Source organism: Mixia osmundae (genome assembly GCF_000708205.1).
Source record: "Mixia osmundae IAM 14324 unplaced genomic scaffold scaffold_5, whole genome shotgun sequence".
NCBI classification, from domain to species: Eukaryota; Fungi; Basidiomycota; class Mixiomycetes; order Mixiales; family Mixiaceae; genus Mixia; species Mixia osmundae.
In genome coordinates this window covers 1,012,123-1,029,899 of record NW_014575559.1, presented here as the reverse complement: position 1 = coordinate 1,029,899, position 17,777 = coordinate 1,012,123, and the positions used below count along the sequence as shown (strand labels likewise).

Sequence of the window (17,777 nt, the reverse complement as noted above, 5' to 3'; positions counted from 1 at the left end):
CGACTGCCACGAGAGTGATGAGCGCGATGAGAACCTTGCGAAGCATGCTTTGCTTTACTGCTCCGATGGTTCCACGATTCAGACGCAGTGCGAGCACGATCGTCAAGACAGTCTGGATATTCGTTGCTATGAGAGGAAACAGTCGATAAGCTGACGAGCCTAGAATTACCGTTGTCATCCGGCCGTTGTTGCTTGTTATTGCCGCCAAAGAAGGTTGCAGAATGCATAAAAGTCCTCAAGACGGACTACCAGTCGCAAACGCCCTCGAACCACAAACAGCCCTTTGCCAGGAGTCAGCCATCATTCACTGGGAAGGATAGGTGCCGCATATCGTTCTGACAGCCCGAGGGATCATCTGAGGCCGTGTATCGATCACGGCGACGACGCTTCACAAGACGCTGCTCGTTTGTTTGGGCACGAGTCAAAGAGCAAAGCAAAACGAGTATTGCTGGCCTTTTTGTCTGCCTTGACGGCGATAACACATGCGAGGAGCACAATAAGAAGTAGCGTAGCTTTTCTGAGCATCTTGGGCTGCTATGCGTATGATTCGGAATGGAGCCGACGGGGTCTGGCCGCTCTGTAAACCCGGTCGGTGGCGCACATGGTACAGCTCGGCCAGTACTAGGGATGAACAAGAGACTTCGGGAAACGCTGATGAGCTCTGCTGGGATCAATCCTCTGTGAATCTTTGACCGACTGTTGACAATGGACAGAGGGAGCAGAGGCCGGTCAGCTCTCAGAGGAGTGACGACACGGTCGACGCGATCGCTGCATCTCGTCTTTGCGCGACATCGACATTCGCCGCTAGCAGTCGATGGGATGGACGAGCTCGATGTTGCCGCTGCCGAGCCGATGGACGACTTGCCATGGTCGGACGCTGCTCGTGCAGCCCAGCATGAGCAGACGCACGCTAGCGACGGCTGCCGCCACAGAGGGATTAGCAGGAACGGCGCCCGAAATGAAGCGACACCTCATCTTGTTCACTGGCAGAGATGACTCGACATGGCCTAGCCATATAGACAAAGTGTCTCCTCTGTACAGATCGCTCAATCGGCTCACGTCAGTGCCAGCAATGAGTCGATCTGGCACGATTTCCGTCAATATCTCCTCGACCAAATTATCTGGTTTGACGAGATCAGCGGGCAAGCCATGGGATCCAACAGTCAGCAAAGTAGACAAGGAAGTCAGTGAAGATCAAGCTGGAACAGAGGAGTACGGAGCGGTGATCTATCCGGAGATGCTCGAGGTGCCTTTTCCATTATCGATGGCGACACTCAGCGATTTCCAAGCCTTTTACGAGTCACTTGTCTTGCCAGAAGCGAGAGATGTAGACAAGAAGCATATTTTCGTCTGCACGCACAACAACAGAGATTGTCGATGCGGGGTGATCGGCTCACAGCTCTTCACTGCTTTGGCGCGTTATATTCGGCGAACGCCATCGCTTGCCAAGAACGTGCAAGTGCATCCCATTGCACATATCGGCGGTCACAAGTATGCGGGCAATGTTATCGTCTACCCGCAAGGCGACTGGTACGGTCTCATCCAGCCAACAGATGCGAGCGACTTTGTCAAGCGAGTCGTCAAGGATGACAAAGTCTGGTGGTCACGCTGGCGCGGTCGTACCGGTCTCTCAGCTCTAGAACAGAAGCAGCTCTACAACGCTTCCATCGCAACGGAAACAGTAGATCCTAAGAATGCAAAACGACTGGAACGAGTCGCCTTAGGCGACACGCTGCAGTTACGACTGACGACCCACGATGGCGAGCATGTCGATGTGACTGGCTTCGAAGGCGAGTCTGTCAAAGATGCTCTCAGGCGGCACGAGTATGTAGAGGCGACGTGCGGAGGTGCATGCGAGTGCGCTACTTGCGCAGTCGCTTTCATCGACGCTTCAGAGATTCCTCTCCCTGCTCCTGCTATCTCCGACGAAGAGCTCGACCAGCTTGAATTTGCAATCACTCGCAAAGACACTTCTCGTCTTTGCTGTCAGATACCTCTGACTAAGGAGCTTGCCGACTGGAACGAGCGCGGTGGCATCATCGAGCTACCGAGATACTAGTTTCGATGCAGATCTCGTCCGTTAACCATGCAGACGCATGCATGGCAACTCGCTGCACCTCCACAACAAGCTAGCTGCTGTACCCGAGCCATTGCAGGCCACGTCATCACGGGTCTGACTGACTAAGCACGCGTCGAGAACTTTGGATGATCTACAATTCTGGAGCACTTCGATCGACGATCACGTCTGCCCCGGCCCATTACCATCGAGTCAGCGGAATGTTCGAGTCAATTATCTAGGTCCCTGCCATGCTTCGGTCACACTCTCAGCCAACGATACCATGTTGTTTGAGAGCGCAAAGCTAGAACTGGCGATCGCTCCTTCGCTTGTCTTCGTTCATCCGAAACCACGTATGTCCCAAGGCTGTTTACGCAAAGTTTCCACGAATTTACGCAATCGCAGCACTACCGACTGATCACATTGTTGCTCCTGGCAGTGGAGATGACAGTCTTGTGCAAGGCCAGGCTACGCTTACTCTGCCCCGCGCAAGGGATCTCAAGGACGGTATCACTATCTGCTTTGTCGTACATGTAGAGCTCTACCTTCCCGGCGGTCAGCCGGCTCTTATTCGTCTTCATACACGCAGGACTGACATCAATGAATACCAGGCCCAGTCGATAAGGGCATTGTATTCGAGCGCAAAGTACACATCACGCCTGGTCACCTGGACAAGGGCGTCCATACACTTCCGTTCCAGTTCTCAATTCCTTCCAGTGTACCTTCCTACATCCTCCGATCACGACACGGCAAGGTGACTCCCAAGATTATCGCCGTCGCCGGAGGGCTGGGCAGCCTGGGTGCAGACCTGACAACAGAAATTTTCTGTCCAACAGTGCCAAACCCTTCTGGCGTAGCCGAGCTGCCGCCCGGGCTATCTCTCGATGTCATCGAGGACTCTGACGAACTTGGGCCGTATTCAATCAACGTGACGTCTGATCACATGACGCTCTCCGGCCTCATGCTCATCTCGCTCAACTTGCTAGCGCCGTCAACTGACTTTACACTATCTTCTATCTCGCTCATCGTCGAACAGACGTTTGAGCTCACACCGCTCAGATACTTCACATGGGGCGCACCGTTGAACGAACATCAGGCTGACAAGCTTGTGCGACCTGAGACGGTCATTCGGCGCGTCATCGCACACATCGACGGCAATGCTTCTCCTCACGATCCTCCCATTGTCGTATTGGGAGACTCTCCAGGAGGTACCCCGGCAAACTTGGAGCGATCCGACAGTACTCACAGCTCGGCTTCTGACAAGCAGACACCCTATAAAGCACATTTGGCGCAAATCAGAAAAGGCGAACAGTATATTTCGCCAAAGTTCGCAGTCCGGCTGCCCTGCGACGAGTCCATGTCATCAAGCACATTCCCAGGCACTCACACACCACTCCGCTTCTCACACTCGCTTCTCATAGAAATCAGATGGATCAATCCTCAGGGCCGAGCGCGTCTTCTCAAAGTAGATCATGCGCCCATGAAGCAATGCTCTCGTTGACGTCATGTCGCTGCAGGTTCGCAAGCCCATCATGTTGGCAAGCTGTTGCTGTGTCTTAGAGAGCCTCGTACTGCCGACATATGCCCAAAGCTTACGAGATAAGCAGACTGACATAGAATACCAGCGCCAACGTCGGGACCTTGCATGCGTCTGTGGCTTCAGCTTCCAATACATGCTGGATCAGGAATCTCGCTGGATCGAGAGGGAGCTAGAAGAGGCGCATAAACTGTCGCCCGAAGCACTGCCCAAGGGAACCACTTGACGACGCGTCGCTTTGGCTACGTCAAGAACCGTTGCAATGGATGGAATGAATTTGCTTGCGCGCACGCATGCTTGTATTGTACCTCGCTGCATTCATTTGCACAGCCCTGGCGTATGACCTTTGCCGTGATGCTTGCTCAGGATCTGATGGCGTTGGTAGCTCATGCTCGGAGGCGCCAATAGCAACCATCGGCAAGGTCAATATTTATTGCCCTTCTGCTTTCGAGGGCGGCGAAAAGGTGTCGGCAAAGCTCAAATCATTCGGCATCATGTCCATATCAACTTGCAAACACCTCTCTAGTCTGCCCGACTGTACGCTCCCTCTTCATTCCTGCACATGCATGCTGAGACGTTTGCAGTCACGATCGAATGCGATTACACTCGGTTGACAGACATACCGTTGATGCTTTGCAATGCTCGTGATCCAGATGCAGAAGTCGTCCACTGTGGTAATGGCTACATGGCTCGTTGTTGCAGGGTGAGTCCGACATAGCAGCCTGACGATGCTGCTCACACACAGTTACATAGGACGAGGGGAGATGAGCAACCGTTTGAGCAGCATGGCGCGGTGCGTAGCATGGACGGACCGCAACTCGGCTAGAGCGGGCGTTGCAATGTCGGGGTATCTTTCCGATCGTATTGCATCCTTCCTTCCGCTGCGTCGAGACTTGCTTATAAGGCTTCGTTGACCACTGGCTCAGTCCTGATCACCAAGCAGCAGACACGATGAACAACAAATGCCTTTCGATTGCGATCTTCTTCGCCATGCTTGCATTGGCCATGAGCCGCGCTATAGCTACAGGCGCCCATGTTGGTTGACAACGCCCGCTGTGATGCCGTTGGCTGATGGACATCGTCGGACAGGAACTGCACGTGCGTGCTGTCGACTGTCCCGGCATCACAGACGAAGATTACTGCACGGAGGCAGGCGTGAGCTCTCATCGGACCTTTCGGCGCAGCTGCTGACGTGCTCCTCAAGCCGTGGTGCTATTGGCAACGCGGGATTTGTCATACGGCGGTGCCCCGCTCATGATAGGTCGAGCGTTCTAGCCTTGCATCTGATAAGCTATGCATGTACCGATAATGGTATTGTCAGGACTATCTAAGCATCGATGGGACGATGACGGCGCAGACTCAGGATTGTGACTCCGTTGCAAGATGAAGGGGTCTGTTGATGAGGAAGGATGAAGGGGTGAGGCGTGTGCGAGCCAGATTAAATTCGATTGGCCATCTTTCGAATTCTCGGCAAGCGCGATCACTTCGATCACCGTGTCATCATTGGCCTGGCTTTGCGTCGACGATGGCGACATGCTCACACGACCAGCTTGGGCAGCAACACTCGCAGTAGCAACACTAGCCTCCATCATCCTCTCCCGGATCAACATGGCAGCCAAGCCCGCTCCACAGAATGGCAGACCGCCCGCAGGACTGCTAGGCGAAGACTTGGACGACTATGTGCCTGCTGGCCTGCGACTACTGCAAGCCCACCTCTTTGTTCGTCATGGCGAGCGCACGCCCGTCAGACGGCGTATGCAGAATGTAGGCATGCCCGATGATTGGATCCTGTGCCATCTCGCCGGCCAATTCGATGCTGCCGTTGCGAACAGTCAAGGCACTCTGACTTCCTTTCCCATGGTCGTCAAAGCACAACGACAAGACCAAGTGAACTCGCCCCGTGTTGCACCCGAAGGAGCTTGTCATTCAGGCCAACCGACCGATCTCGGCCGTTCGTCCTTGCTATCCGTCGGCGAACAGCTACGAGCGACCTATATCGATCGATTAGGCTTCCTGCCGTCTATGATGACCGCCAAAGACGAAGGTGTTGTCACTTTTCGCACGACGCCAATACAGCGTACCATAGAATCCTTACAACAGACGATACAGGGCCTGTATCCCCGTCAGCAAATGGATGGCTGGAAGCCAACGATCATGATCCGAGATATTCACGAAGAGAGCCTATGGCCGAACCCATCGGCTTGCAAGAGACTGTACAGACTCGATAAAGAAGCTCAGCAGCTTGCAAAAGTAGAGCACGAAGAAGCCTTGGCAGGCCTCGATGACAAGATTGCGAGGTTCTTTCCCAATCCCATCAGAGTCGATTCCCATCCTCGTGCAAACGGTGAGCTCTCCCTGCCATGAGACACTTGCAAGTCTCTTAGCCGGACACGACCTTGCAGGCATACTCGATACCATCAATGCAGCACGAAGTCACGGTATGCACGTCCCGGAGCCGTTCCTCGATCCTGTCGTCTTGCGCACGCTCGAACGAGCAGTCCTGGCGGAGTTCTTCAACGGATACCGCTCACCAGAGTTCAAGCGGTTAGCCATGGGCAGACTGACAGGCGATATGCTCGAGAGCTTCAAGAGAAAGGCTGCACAGCCTACATCTGAAAAACTGCGATTGGCTCTGCACTCTTGTCACGATACCACGCTTGGCGGTCTGACGAGGACGTTTGGCGTAGAGGAAGAAGCTTGGCCGCCGTTCTCCTCCCACGTCGGCTTTGAGCTCTTCGAGACGCCATCCACGCAGGGCAGCCTGTCCTTCTTTTCGACTTTCTTTCGCTCACAGTCTCGATCGGATCATTTCGTCAGAATGAGATATAACGGCAAGACGATGAAGATACCCGCATGTCAAGCGCAAGGGCAGCATCTACAAGGCAGCTCGGGCGAAGTCTGTACACTTGCAGGATTTGAGAAAGCGCTAGAAGGCATATCGATCACCAAAGCAGACTGGGAACGAGAATGTAATGCTTGATTGTACTAGCCCTGTGTCTGTCAAAAGAGACTGCATGGAGTACATAGCAACCTAGTAGGTAGGCTTCTTGCTCGTCAGGGCCAGGTAAGACGAGAATTCGTCCACTGGCGGCTGGCTGAGCGCGAATTGAGGCCACAAGTCGGGTGTGAGCACGGCATACTGCAGAGCGACTCGCAGCATCAGCAGGTGCACCGTCGGAATCTACGAAGAAGCTCACAGTCGCGGTAATGGCAGCATAAGTGGCCTTGATGAAATTGCCAATCGTCGATGTGTTACCTCTCGACTGGGTGTAGCAATCGGCCACACCGGCAAGCTGGAGCATTCGCTTCGAAGCCGGTGCAGCGACGAGTCCGGTACCGCGAGGAGCAGGCACGAGCTTGACGTAGACCGAACCGGTCTTTCCGCTGACTTTGCAAGGTACAGTGTGGGGTTCACCGAGCTTGGCACCCCAGTAGCCTCGACGGACGGGTACGGTGGACAGTTTGGCGAGGATGATGGCGCCTCGGATGGCTGTTGCGACTTCTTTGGCGCACTTGACGCCCAACCCGACATGGCCGTCAAAATCGCCGATAGCGACAAACGCCTTGAAGCGAGTACGTTGACCGGCGCGAGTCTCTGTGGGGGCAAACGACTTGAGCGTACCGTCGACGCTGCGGGCGACGAGTCACTCACGCTTCTGTACGGGGTGGATGCTCACTGAAGAGCGAACGAGATGAGTCCAAGGGAGCGAGCGGTCTCCCGGAGAGAGTACGTACTGACTTCATCCTTGAGCTTGGGCAGAAGGATGTCGATGATCTGGTACTCCTTGATGGGCAGCGAGAACAAGTAGAGCTCCTCAATCGACTTGATCTTTCCATCCTTTACAAGTCTTCCCAGCTTCGTCACTGGCTGCCACACTTGCTCGTCATTCTTAGGGCCACGGCGAGCTCCCCGACGTCCACGACCACGATCTCCACGACCTCTCGGGCCACCAAATCCTCCTCGTTCTGCCATTGCGATTCTCTCTGAGCCACTCGATTTTTGAGAAATGGTGGCTGCAATCCGCGAGCCGAGTGGGGAGCTTTACCAGCGCGTCCTGTTCAGTGACGTGTCACACTCGAGAGCGTTCAAAGTCGAGAGGCGAGCTGCTCAAGGCTTGCTCACTGCGAGCATGTCGAGTGCGGACTCGCGCTCGGCCAGTGACTCGCCGACGACAGCACCACAGTCCTTGATCGGATCAAGGCAAAGCTCTCCTCTCGTACCGACGCAATCATCCAATGAGCCAAGCAAGACGAGCATCGTCCTGTGCTCTGCTTGTCAGCAGCCCGTGCTCGCCATCAGCCTGAGAGATCACCAAGGTCGATTCGTGTCGCTCTCAGCTTGACTGTTGCTGAGAGCTGGGCGCATGTCACAGCCAATTGCGATAAGGTCAAGGCGTTGCAAGCTCCTGGTCAGAGTCAAGACGCGAGTCTCAAGCGAAGGCTGAGCGATGGTCAGCATGGCGCGCATCTGCATCAGATTTGATAATACTGATGCTCTTGCTTCTAGTCTCTACTGCATCGACACAGTCCAAGAAAGCGCGGAAGAGTAGCGTGGGTGCTGAATCGATCAAGTCCAAAGCAGCACGGACCAGCCCGAGCAGTACTTCCCTCGCACCCAAGAGCAAAGTCTTTGATATCAACCGCCATGTCAGTTCTGTACGAAGCTCACCGCTTTCGGCACTGAGCCGAACATGGTGTTGACAGTGCGGCGTGATCAATGACAAGAATACACCGTGCTGTCGCTCGTTGACCTGCAAGACCCACTCGATGGGCGCCAAGCGAGCAGTACGAGGAAGAAGAGACACATTCGACGCTTTGCTGCTCGAATGGCAACGAGCAACGAATCCTAACTTTGTCGAGAGACGCGCTGTGCAGCCTCGAGACCCAAACGACAAGACGGTAGGCAAGAAGAAGCGCAAAGATGGCGATCCGATGCGGTATCGCAAGAAACAAGCCATGACCATTGTGGGCGAGCTGTCGGGGTCAGATCATTCGGACGGGGCTCAGCAAGCTTTCGACTCGGAAGAAGAGGTCGAGCTGGTCTTTGAGGGCATCCAGCGATCACGAGCAAGACCACTTGCCGTACCAGATTCGTCCGCTTGGGCATCACATGATCGCAAAGTCCAGCGATTCAGGAATCTGATCAGTGTATCTTTTCTCAACCACGCAAAGCAGGCTGCGCAGGCGCAAGCTACATGACATTATGTTGATTGTACGACAACACTGCATACGGAATCTACTCGATTCTCATTGTCACTGATTGCTGAACGTGAGGAGCGTTTGAGAAGTACCCCAGAAAGTCTTTTCGTGGTACTTGAAGAGCATTGCCAATCGGTCAACTGTATTCTTCGCGGAAGCCCGCAAAGGACTCGTCTGTCTGACATCCGATCGCAAAGAGGTGTCAAACGATCTCAGGCTATTGATGCATCGCGCGAGTGCGCGCTTCAGCTGAGCTGAATTTGTCGTCTTCGTACGCATCAATTCGTCGAGGCCACTTGTGGCAGTAAAGAGAATGTCGATCGTAGCCCGCAAGTCGACATCGTTCATCTCCCTCAACGCCTTTGCGCTCTCGCCTGTCATCAGGCCTGACAATTGCTCGAGATCGACGACTTGCAGTCCAAGCAGGTCTGCACGAGGCGCATCGGCGGGTGATGACAGAAGCAGATCATGAGCAAGTCGACGCCGAAGGTGCCTCTGTGCAGTCGTTCGATGCGGCAAGACTTTGAGCATGGCAAGCCAATGCGATCTCGGCCGTGCCGAACACTCGTTCTTGAGCGCATCGTATAGAATCCAGATCTGTCATTCCGAGCTGCATGCGTCAGTTGAGCCAGTCTGGCGAGTCCTCGGACTGACCTCGGAGGACCCGGCGTCCAATGCGCATGCCGCCAAGCATTCTTTGAGCTGGAAAGTGAGCGACAGACTGGTTGGATCGAGCATGACGCGCACGAGTACGACAAACAGCTTGACCGTCAAGCGTTGCTTTGGATCGGCGAGGAAGGCTAGCATGATATCGAGCACAGTAGCCAGCGAGTCACAACGACTGACTGCTTGCTCTACTGATATACTTTTGCAGGGCAGCTTCGAAGACGTTCGGGGCGATTCGGGCAGCTCAATGTATCCGCCAAGTCGATCGAAAGCTGCTAGAAACCGGATGTGCCATCTTTCGATGTCCTTTGGCTCTTCATAGCGCGTACTGCGGAGCATGGCACACAGCGCATTTGCTGCTATTCTAGATTTGTTGGGCGTCTCTGCCGCTACGTAAGGATCCAAAGCGACACGCCAGAGCCACTTCTCGGCTAGCATGTTGTCCCGCCTTGAGCCAAGCAGGGAGAGCGACCACAATGTCGTCGATACTGCCAGCTCGCTGATCTCCAGTCGATCTGCGGCAATCTTCAGCAACGGCCTTATTTTTCACAGTGCACCGACCTGTGAAGAGCTTGTCTAGGACTTCCAATTGCCTCTCTTTGCCCGCATAGGGCTGCATCATTATACGCTCGCCGATCTCTGGCGGGCGTATCCAGAATCGCCTCTGTTCCGGCGGTGGAACGAGATCTCGTTCGGTTTCGAAGCCAGTACGTGACGAGACAATGCCGGCAATATCGACAGCGCCCTGACGCTCTTCCTCGTCGTTGTCCTCGTCGATCTCCGCAGCATCTCGATGGATGGCCTCGAGGAGCTTGCGACCCGTTTCTGTCACTGCAGTCGTTGCGCCTTCTGCTTCTCTCGAAAGTCGCGTTTCCGGTGGCTTTTCAGGCGAGCTCTGTGGCAACTCAGGCAGCTGTGACGAAGTATCAGCCGGGCTGAAGCGCATACTGTCGAGGCCGCACCTCTTGACGCATGAGTGCAAGAGACTCTTCGAGGTCATAACGTGAGCGATTCCGTCTGGCTTCTTTTGCAAGTGACGCCAAGCTGAGCGGATCTTTATCGTCCGCTCTCGCCCGTTTAGCGTTCGCGCTTCTCGCCGTCAGGGGTTTGACGGATTGTACGGGCTTAGATTCTCGTGTAGACCGCCGCAAAGAGGCGCTATCTGTCGAAAGCTCCTTTGACGCGCGAAGACTAGCATCTCGTAACGCTCGCTCTCGTGCGTTGCGCACTTTTGCAAGGGCAGCAGCCATAGCTGTGTCTGGGTCGATCAAATCCTCTTCATCCGAGTCGGTATCAGCTCTCGTTCGGATCTCGGGTGTACTCGCGCCTGCTTCGCCTGCCAGTGCAGCTTTACGCTGTCTTGCTTGGAGCCACAGCTTCTCGCTAATCGTGAGCGGCTTGGGAGGTTCCTCTTCAGCATGGTCATCGCTCGGTGGAGATTGTGCTGCTTCTGGCTCGCGCGTGTTGGCACTTGTAGGACTGTTGAAGCCATCAAGTGTTGAAGTACGCCGAGGGATGAGCTGCGCGGCTACAATGGCATCCGAGGATTGAGATGTGTCACCCTCGCTGCCCGCCGCGTCGACCGTTCCATCAAGGGCCTCGGAGTCGAGTGACATGATGCCAGTCGACTGCGCACGAGCCACAGAGCGTCTCGCTAGTGCTCCGTCGTGGAAGCCAATCTATCTCTACGGCGACCTGTCATCGCGGAGCAATCACCAAGGTCATCGCGGGTTTCTCTCAAATCCTTCGCGTCGTCGGTCGTCGCGTTTTGCTGTCCTGGCGACCTCCCATGGCCAATCTCCTTCCTTCCTGCCCTCCTCTGGTCATACAAAGAGCTCCATTCAGCCAGTATGCGCTTGCTTTGCGGGACGCTATTGGGACTCTCTGCGCTCACGGCATTTGCAATGGCCTCGCCCGTCAAATCGGCCGCAAATAGTCTTGCGGAGCGTGGCAACGACCTCGTCGAGCGTAACGTCCTGGAACCGCATGGCAAAGATGCTCTGGTCGAACTCTACCTCCAGTATGGCAAAGGCTCACAGGACCATTTCATGGTCATAGCAAAACTGTCCTGGAACGCGTGGGGATCTATCTGGTTCGACGAAGGCGAAGGGCTGACCCAGCGTTCGAAGCGATGGCTATTTCGATCAGGCCACATCGACCGGAGACGTACTAGCGACATTCGATGTCTCTGGAACCATCGGAGGCCAGCCCTTTTCAGGATTCACGTGTGCGTTTCCGGTGATTGCTCTCAATCGAACTTTGACCCCCGTAACCCCCATATCAGTCTTGAGCCACGCCGCGGACTATCTGCTACTCGTCAACTTCATCCATGATAAGAACGGCAAGATCCAGAGTGAGCTGCACGATGCATCCATCGAAACGCCATGTGTCTGACTCGTCCGCAGGTTGCGCGCCTGTCAACGGATATGCTCAGTGGTTGGCCCCTCACAACATCGAGATCAGTCCATCGATGCACCAGTAAGCACACCCTATTTTGCATGTCAGCAAAAATGCCAATAGCTTCGAAACAGCCTGTGCTTTGTCAACGGCATGCAAGTCGGACCATAGTCTCGCCTCGACTCGATAATGTACAGTTCCAGCAGAAGCTCGGCTTAGATGCACTGTTAGCTCCGCTCTCGGAAGTCACGATCGCTTCACTGCTCTTGCACGAGAACCACGAATGAGCTTCATCATCACGAGCAGCGAGACGACAGCTTGCACGGCGCAAGCTCGCTCGAGATCACGTAACATGCCACAAACACTGCTCCAATTACGGGCCGTCATGACGACTGAGTCAGAGATCTGACATTCATCTCGAGCAATTGGTTGCCTTGCCCCCTAGCCGCTTTTCTCTGCTGCATCCCGTCGACCAGCTCTCTGCTTTGGTACTTGTCCGAACGCACGCAAAGCTCGACAAGTATGCGTTCATTCCCTGTGGCAATCGCAGCTCTCTTCGCAGCCTTTTCGCTGGCAACCGCTTCCCCCGTGGCTGTAGCTGCAAACGCTCCGCTCACCGAGAGTAGCAACGGCTTGACCAAGCGCAACGACTTTATCCCGCACGGTAAAGACGCTCTGATCGATTTCTATGTCGAGTATGGCTCTGGCGCCAATGACTACTTCAATCTGATCTCCAAACTCTCTTGGAATCCGTACGCGCTACTAATCTGATCAGTAAAACGAGCTGAATGGGCCTCGTAGTGCTGGCTACTTCGATCGCGCTTCGAATGCCGGCAGTCTTGCAGCCAATCTCGATAATCACGGCACACTGGAAGGTGTCCTGAGCTCCAGATTCACTTGTACGTCGGGCATGTTTGCCCCCAAAGCAGTGTTGACCCTCTCGCCAGTCCTGGACCGTGTCGTTGACTTCATCGTTGACGTCGAGTTCTTCTACGATACCAATGGCAAAATCTACAGTACGCTTGACATATCATGACTTCTGACTCGGCTGATCACCCCGCAGGATGTGCGCTCGTCACTGGCAGGGCACAGTGGCAAACACCCCATAGCATCCCGCTCGATCAGTCGACACACCAGTGAGTATATGCCGACTTTGCTCGAACGTGCTCATCAACGCTTGCAGCCGATGCTTCGTCAACGGTATCCAGGTTCAGCCTTGATGTTGCGCTCAACAAGCGCAATTGTGTTTGCAGTCTATGCATTGTTGGCTCTCGCCTCGGCCTCTACGATCGCACTCGCACTTGCTACTTACTAATATGGCTGCCGTCCTCATCAACAGACCGATCAAGTCTGCATGACGCGATCTCAGCCCCAGAGGCACGTATCAGCAGGCTCTCAACGCCACGGACGATCTCAGTGCAATGATCAGTCATGACAACTGACGCGAGTCACATCATCATCCTTCCTGTAGCGTTGTTGCGTTTCGTCTCGACCTACAACAAACCCTCCTCTGCCCATCTTCGTTCTGTCCCTTGCACGAACAGACAGGGAAGCTATTCGCCCTTCGCTGCCAGTATGCGTTCTTTTTTTGCAGCGATCCTGGCTTTTTACGCCTTTGTGTCCCTCGCAATCGCCTCGCCGATCGAGTCGGCTGTCGATAGTGATGTACAGCGTGACATGACAATCGCCAAACGTAGCGATCTGGTACCGCATGGCAAAGACGCCCTCGTCGTATTCCATGTTGAGTACGGCTCAGGCGTCAACGACTATTTCACCCTGGTCTCGAAGCTTTCCTGGAATCCGTGCGAGCTCACCTCGTAAGCTGCGCGATGCGACCTGTCTGATGAGCTTCACAGAGAAAAGTACTTCGATGCAGCTACGCATGATGGTAATTTGAAAGTCGAATTCAACGGCCATGGCGCAGAGGCCAGCAAGAACTACTATTCAGAATTCACTTGTGCGTCAAACGTGATCGCACTCGCGGTAGCTCAGACACCCTGAGCAGTCCTCGATCGCGTCGTCGGCATGGTCGTCACTATACAGTTCTTCCACAACGACGCTGGCAGGATCAACAGTATGTTCAATTGTAAGCGTACCGATCGACCAGCTTATTGTGCTGCAGGATGCGCTCTCCTCATTGGAAGCGCCCGTTGGCCAGGTGATCAGAGCGTCGGGCTCGACGAGACGACGACGCAGTGAGTTTATGCTTCTCCATCGATCCGATGTGCTCACACTCGCGTCGCAGCCGATGTTATGTCAACGGCATCCAGGTCAAGCCTTGATTCCACGACCAGCAGACACGATCTGTCTCGATCATTCGACCGTCTTAATTGCATCCTTGCTTCAGTGTCAGTCTTTGTGGTCGTGGCGTTTGAAACGTTATTTGACATGATCGCTGCAATGGAAGCACGGCAGAGTGACAACGCAGGGCATCTCTAATTGTAGCAGTACTCCGTTCCGAAGAGCGCGATGCGCCGCGTGTGCCACCTGCGCAACACCGCGCAGGAGCTCGGTCCGCTGCTTGCTCGGACTGCCAGAGAATCCTCCCACTGCAATCAATCGTCGACTGCTTGCACATTGGCCCTCAATATTCTGGTCACGTTGCAGCAATTGGTCGCCTTCATTCATCGCAATGACCGTCGCGTTTCGCTTTGGCGCAACACTTTGGCCCACGTTTCTTACCTCTCTCCCTCCTGCTCTCTACGTCTGCAAGACATCCAGCAAGCAGTCGATCGAGTATGCGTTCCACTTTCGCCACGATTCTTGTTCTCGCTGGTAGCGCCTTGTTCGCTACCGCCTCACCTGTTGGCGCGAGTCCCAATGCTCTCGAGGGACGTGACAACGGCCTCGTCGAGCGCAACGACTTTATCCCGCACGGTAAAGACGCTCTGATCGATTTCTATGTCGAATACGGCACCGGTGCTGAGGACTACATCAATTTGGTCTCAAAGTTGTCATGGAACTCGTAAGTTTTTGTTTAAGCGTAAGCTTGGGTAGATTGATCTCTAGCGCAGTGCTGGCTATTTCGACAAGGCTGGTACCGAGGGCACTTTGGAGACGGTGTTCAACGGCAACGGTGAGAAAGACGGAAAGACCTTTTCCCAGTTCACCTGTGGGTCGGCCATGCTCTCACCGAGCGTAGCACCAGGTTTGACGGTCACTGCAGTTGCCGATGCCGCTTACGACTTCATCATGGCCGTTGAGTTCTTCCACAACGAGGAGGGCGTGATCGGATGTAAGCCACGACTTTCAGCTGCTCTTTGGGTGTCTCACAGGTTCGCAGCATGTCATCTGGTACTAGGCACAGCCCATGTACAGCTTTCTACGAGCGTTCCGCTGAGCGAGAAGACGCATCAGTGAGTGTTGCGCGAGCAAACGCCTCCATCGCTGAGCTTGCTTACAGCCGATGCTTTGTCAATGGCAATCAAGTCAATGCCTAGTCCGGCTACCTTTGTACGACCGGCCCGTCAGTGCCAGCGACAGCCCTCGATGGATGCAGTCTTTCTTGCACAATGTTTCGCAGATCGCGCTCGTCAACTAATGGATGTATCCCCGATCGGACTTACAGCAAATTATTGCGCCCTTTCCACTGCCCTGATATCCTGCTCGACTATCCCAGGCCCGTCGCTATGAGAAACACTAACACGGACACGGCTACTTTTCGGTATCTGCGTTATGCCCCTGCGCCTCGATGTGACAGAAGTCTGCTGTTTCCTCCCAACTGCCATCTCGCTTGGTCTGAGGTGATCATCACATCAACAGAAAAAGCATCGCAAACATGCGTCTCTCGCTCGCCAACTTTGTATTGCTGTTTGCCCTCTTGACTATGGCTGTAGCCTCACCGATCGAACCTCTCGATCCCGATCTTGCCAACCGCGAGTCCGGTCACTCAGAGCGTAGCGTACTTGCCAAACGGGATGCTGACATTACCTTGTCCATCATCTACGGTTCGGCAATCGGCGAGAATCTCATCCTTACCGTTCCTTTGATCTGGAATCCGCATGTCTCTTCCTCGGTCTAGCATCCGCCGGACTGATCGCGTTGACAGGCACGGCTTCTATGATGGCGCTGGCGACTTTGGTAGCGGAAAGGCGACTTTCAGCGGTCATGGTGTAATGGGCGGTCATGCCTTCTCGGAATTCACATGCGAGCCACTTTTTCGAATGCGGAGAAGTGCGCTCATGCCATCACGCAGTCTCGAATCCCTACATCGGTTATACGGTCACGGTGCTATTCTTTCATACTGGCTCTGGCTCGATCATAAGTGAGCGGCTGATCAAAGAACTCGTTCAAGTTTTAATGCCTGGGCAGGATGCGCAACCGTGCTTGGGACCATACAAGGCATCAAGGTCACCGAGTCAACCTTGCAGTGCGTCCTCTCAGGCTCTAGAACGCTCGCGCTCATGCAATGCGTAGCACATGCACCGTCAATGGCAAAAACGTGATGCCTTAGCCGATAGCGATGTTGGACCTGGCCAAACTGCAGCGCAGTCTTGCAAAATCACGGCAATCATTTCTGTATTGATACGATTGAGTATGCTGTTCAGCGCAGCGACGGTCGCTACAAGTAGTAGGGAACCACCGAGATAAGTCGGGCCGGACAAGCGCTATCAGCATTGAGAGCTCTGACCGATCGCTGCTGAGACTGCACTATCGAGCGTCAATGAGCGGTGAGGCTGACGTCGCGAAAGCGAGCAAAAGCGTAGGGGCGCTGCGATCAGCATCATTGCAGACAGTTCGAAGGCTCGCCGGTGATCGAGGAGCAATAGAGAAACGGATCAGGAATCGGTTGCACGCTCGCTGCTGACGACGCATCCTCGCGACGTGAAGGAGAAGATGGGACGAGGCGTCGATTGGCTGCAAGACGAATGACAATGCAGTCGAGATCGCATTGCGGGTTGGAGGAGTGACGATGGATCAGTTGATCTTCCAGACATTACCAGAATGCGGACCGTCAGCATACATGAATCCATGAGCACTGTGACCATCGACACCAAGTGCTGCTGAGACGCATGCATCTAGCTCCTCTTGTACAGGCATTTGCGGCCTGTTATGGAACGACATCGTGCCAGAGCAGGCGCATGTCAAGAGTAGTACGGCACTGAGGTGATCGTTGCGCTGCGAGCCGGAAATCAGTTCTGTGGATCTCAAGACTTGATACTAACGGTGTGCTCGTTTGGACGCAATCCTCAAAGGAGAACCAAGCCTGCGGAGGGCGGTTGAGGATCTCGTAGCAAGACTGGCCAAATTTGGATTTGCCAGTAATATGACAAAGACCTGAAAATCCTTGCAGACCCTCATGATCTATGACGCCTTGACCCGTGTGAGGATTGAGGTAGAAGCCAACGTTGAGGGCAACATCACAGCTGCGCGGATGTTCAGTCGGGATGACATACCATTCACAAAGAAAATGACTTGCCATCCTGCTACTTTGCTTCCATCGAATTCGACAGTGAAATCCCAGAGTGGCACCGAGTAATAATCTGGAGAGGGCGGATGCTCCTTGCGGTTGTCCTTGTCGTAAGTGATGTCTCTACAGGCACCCCTGACGCAGGTAGGCTCTTCATTCTTATCGATCGGTACCTTCCAAGACACATCCGTGGACACCCATGTGCGCACCTCATGCTTGAAGACTACAGCTCCTGATCAGATCGACTGCGGTATGCTCGAGGGATGGCACGGACTGTTGTACTTGTTGCCGACGACGCTGCAGAAGCCAACGTTGGCCCAGTGCAAGTTAAAAACATAGCCCAAAGGGGTCGCTCGTTCGTTCAAGCTTGTTGCGGTCTCATTGACGACTGGCGAAGCTGAGGTCACGATTGCGAGTGCGAGTATCGTGGGCAGCGCTCTCGAAAACATCTCTCAATCGCCTTGAATCAGTGTTCAGGGTATAAGGAGCGACCTTGGATGTTCCTGAGAGGG

General features: G+C 54.3%; 13 protein-coding genes across 13 annotated transcripts in view; 9 read left to right on the top strand and 4 right to left on the bottom strand.

The window, feature by feature from the left end:
- Positions 1-814: 814 nt before the first annotated feature.
- L969DRAFT_94733 (uncharacterized protein) lies at positions 815-2,059 on the top strand (the record flags this gene model as incomplete). Its single annotated transcript, XM_014712762.1, has 1 exon — positions 815-2,059. One exon carries the CDS (start codon positions 815-817, stop codon positions 2,057-2,059), a length of 1,245 nt encoding a protein of 414 aa, XP_014568248.1.
- A 27-nt stretch (positions 2,060-2,086) lies between these two features.
- Positions 2,087-3,819, top strand: L969DRAFT_94732 (uncharacterized protein; the record flags this gene model as incomplete). The annotated part of the gene is made up of 5 exons (XM_014712761.1): positions 2,087-2,171; positions 2,329-2,409; positions 2,462-2,611; positions 2,668-3,521; positions 3,574-3,819. The coding sequence occupies 5 exons, from the start codon at positions 2,087-2,089 to the stop codon at positions 3,817-3,819; spliced, it is 1,416 nt and encodes a 471-aa protein (XP_014568247.1).
- Positions 3,820-3,855: 36 nt separating this feature from the next.
- L969DRAFT_48479 (uncharacterized protein) lies at positions 3,856-4,311 on the top strand (the record flags this gene model as incomplete). The annotated part of the gene is made up of 3 exons (XM_014712760.1): positions 3,856-3,897; positions 3,992-4,130; positions 4,178-4,311. The coding sequence occupies 3 exons, from the start codon at positions 3,856-3,858 to the stop codon at positions 4,309-4,311; spliced, it is 315 nt and encodes a 104-aa protein (XP_014568246.1).
- Positions 4,312-4,349: 38 nt separating this feature from the next.
- On the bottom strand, positions 4,350-5,019 carry L969DRAFT_87675 (uncharacterized protein). The gene has a single exon (XM_014712759.1). It carries the CDS (start codon positions 4,758-4,760, stop codon positions 4,491-4,493), a length of 270 nt encoding a protein of 89 aa, XP_014568245.1. The 5' UTR covers positions 4,761-5,019; the 3' UTR covers positions 4,350-4,490.
- Positions 5,020-5,076: 57 nt separating this feature from the next.
- On the top strand, positions 5,077-6,623 carry L969DRAFT_87674 (uncharacterized protein). The gene is made up of 2 exons (XM_014712758.1): positions 5,077-5,937; positions 5,996-6,623. The coding sequence occupies exons 1-2, from the start codon at positions 5,127-5,129 to the stop codon at positions 6,571-6,573; spliced, it is 1,389 nt and encodes a 462-aa protein (XP_014568244.1). The 5' UTR covers positions 5,077-5,126; the 3' UTR covers positions 6,574-6,623.
- Positions 6,543-7,566, bottom strand: L969DRAFT_75033 (uncharacterized protein; the record flags this gene model as incomplete). Its single annotated transcript, XM_014712757.1, has 4 exons — positions 6,543-6,732; positions 6,791-7,188; positions 7,246-7,269; positions 7,329-7,566. 4 exons carry the CDS (start codon positions 7,564-7,566, stop codon positions 6,625-6,627), a joined length of 768 nt encoding a protein of 255 aa, XP_014568243.1. The 3' UTR covers positions 6,543-6,624.
- Positions 7,567-7,677: 111 nt separating this feature from the next.
- L969DRAFT_87672 (uncharacterized protein) lies at positions 7,678-8,853 on the top strand. Its single transcript, XM_014712756.1, has 4 exons — positions 7,678-7,910; positions 7,967-8,044; positions 8,101-8,240; positions 8,298-8,853. The coding sequence occupies exons 1-4, from the start codon at positions 7,724-7,726 to the stop codon at positions 8,790-8,792; spliced, it is 900 nt and encodes a 299-aa protein (XP_014568242.1). The 5' UTR covers positions 7,678-7,723; the 3' UTR covers positions 8,793-8,853.
- Positions 8,702-11,191, bottom strand: L969DRAFT_462828 (uncharacterized protein). Its single transcript, XM_014712755.1, has 4 exons — positions 10,421-11,191; positions 10,020-10,371; positions 9,447-9,973; positions 8,702-9,389 (listed from the first exon to the last, which is right to left on the bottom strand). The coding sequence occupies exons 1-4, from the start codon at positions 11,072-11,074 to the stop codon at positions 8,847-8,849; spliced, it is 2,076 nt and encodes a 691-aa protein (XP_014568241.1). The 5' UTR covers positions 11,075-11,191; the 3' UTR covers positions 8,702-8,846.
- Positions 11,192-11,308: 117 nt separating this feature from the next.
- Positions 11,309-12,026, top strand: L969DRAFT_48727 (uncharacterized protein; the record flags this gene model as incomplete). Its single annotated transcript, XM_014712754.1, has 5 exons — positions 11,309-11,535; positions 11,588-11,685; positions 11,743-11,811; positions 11,864-11,936; positions 11,990-12,026. The coding sequence occupies 5 exons, from the start codon at positions 11,309-11,311 to the stop codon at positions 12,024-12,026; spliced, it is 504 nt and encodes a 167-aa protein (XP_014568240.1).
- Positions 12,027-12,377: 351 nt separating this feature from the next.
- On the top strand, positions 12,378-14,231 carry L969DRAFT_623272 (uncharacterized protein; the record flags this gene model as incomplete). Its single annotated transcript, XM_014712753.1, has 10 exons — positions 12,378-12,607; positions 12,657-12,754; positions 12,803-12,871; positions 12,919-12,991; positions 13,039-13,063; positions 13,404-13,657; positions 13,712-13,812; positions 13,861-13,929; positions 13,978-14,050; positions 14,101-14,231. 10 exons carry the CDS (start codon positions 12,378-12,380, stop codon positions 14,135-14,137), a joined length of 1,029 nt encoding a protein of 342 aa, XP_014568239.1. The 3' UTR covers positions 14,138-14,231.
- Positions 14,232-14,487: 256 nt separating this feature from the next.
- Positions 14,488-15,485, top strand: L969DRAFT_623268 (uncharacterized protein; the record flags this gene model as incomplete). The annotated part of the gene is made up of 6 exons (XM_014712752.1): positions 14,488-14,591; positions 14,635-14,820; positions 14,870-14,967; positions 15,022-15,090; positions 15,139-15,211; positions 15,259-15,485. The coding sequence occupies 6 exons, from the start codon at positions 14,488-14,490 to the stop codon at positions 15,293-15,295; spliced, it is 567 nt and encodes a 188-aa protein (XP_014568238.1). The 3' UTR covers positions 15,296-15,485.
- A 13-nt stretch (positions 15,486-15,498) lies between these two features.
- On the top strand, positions 15,499-16,366 carry L969DRAFT_87662 (uncharacterized protein). The gene is made up of 6 exons (XM_014712751.1): positions 15,499-15,557; positions 15,618-15,854; positions 15,904-16,001; positions 16,051-16,119; positions 16,167-16,224; positions 16,272-16,366. Exons 2-6 carry the CDS (start codon positions 15,634-15,636, stop codon positions 16,306-16,308), a joined length of 483 nt encoding a protein of 160 aa, XP_014568237.1. The 5' UTR covers positions 15,499-15,557; positions 15,618-15,633; the 3' UTR covers positions 16,309-16,366.
- Positions 16,367-16,939: 573 nt separating this feature from the next.
- The window catches only part of L969DRAFT_94722 (uncharacterized protein), a gene marked incomplete at both ends in the record, with an annotated part of 2,274 nt that continues 1,436 nt past the window's right edge, over positions 16,940-17,777 (bottom strand). The window contains 4 exons of the mRNA XM_014712750.1: positions 16,940-16,973; positions 17,021-17,221; positions 17,275-17,488; positions 17,540-17,653. Coding sequence (XP_014568236.1) covers positions 16,940-16,973; positions 17,021-17,221; positions 17,275-17,488; positions 17,540-17,653 — 563 coding nt within the window. The remainder of the gene's footprint in view (positions 16,974-17,020; positions 17,222-17,274; positions 17,489-17,539; positions 17,654-17,777) is intronic.

Excerpts from the sequence above, each read along its gene's own strand:
- L969DRAFT_87675 (XM_014712759.1), bottom strand. The coding sequence starts at position 4,760 with ATGAGAGCTCACGCCTGCCTCCGTGCAGTAATCTTCGTCTGTGATGCC.
- L969DRAFT_87674 (XM_014712758.1), top strand. The coding sequence starts at position 5,127 with ATGCTCACACGACCAGCTTGGGCAGCAACACTCGCAGTAGCAACACTA. Across the intron at positions 5,938-5,995 it reads TTCCCATCCTCGTGCAAACG|GCATACTCGATACCATCAAT; the intron begins GTGAGCTCTCCC and ends ACGACCTTGCAG.
- L969DRAFT_87672 (XM_014712756.1), top strand. The coding sequence starts at position 7,724 with ATGTCGAGTGCGGACTCGCGCTCGGCCAGTGACTCGCCGACGACAGCA. Across the intron at positions 8,045-8,100 it reads CAAGCGAAGGCTGAGCGATG|TCTCTACTGCATCGACACAG; the intron begins GTCAGCATGGCG and ends TCTTGCTTCTAG. Across the intron at positions 8,241-8,297 it reads TCTTTGATATCAACCGCCAT|TGCGGCGTGATCAATGACAA; the intron begins GTCAGTTCTGTA and ends TGGTGTTGACAG.
- L969DRAFT_462828 (XM_014712755.1), bottom strand. The coding sequence starts at position 11,074 with ATGTCACTCGACTCCGAGGCCCTTGATGGAACGGTCGACGCGGCGGGC. Across the intron at positions 10,372-10,420 it reads TTGCACTCATGCGTCAAGAG|CTGCCTGAGTTGCCACAGAG; the intron begins GTGCGGCCTCGA and ends ACTTCGTCACAG. Across the intron at positions 9,390-9,446 it reads TGGACGCCGGGTCCTCCGAG|ATCTGGATTCTATACGATGC; the intron begins GTCAGTCCGAGG and ends TCGGAATGACAG.
- L969DRAFT_87662 (XM_014712751.1), top strand. The coding sequence starts at position 15,634 with ATGCGTCTCTCGCTCGCCAACTTTGTATTGCTGTTTGCCCTCTTGACT. Across the intron at positions 15,855-15,903 it reads GTTCCTTTGATCTGGAATCC|GCACGGCTTCTATGATGGCG; the intron begins GCATGTCTCTTC and ends TCGCGTTGACAG. Across the intron at positions 16,120-16,166 it reads TGGCTCTGGCTCGATCATAA|GATGCGCAACCGTGCTTGGG; the intron begins GTGAGCGGCTGA and ends ATGCCTGGGCAG.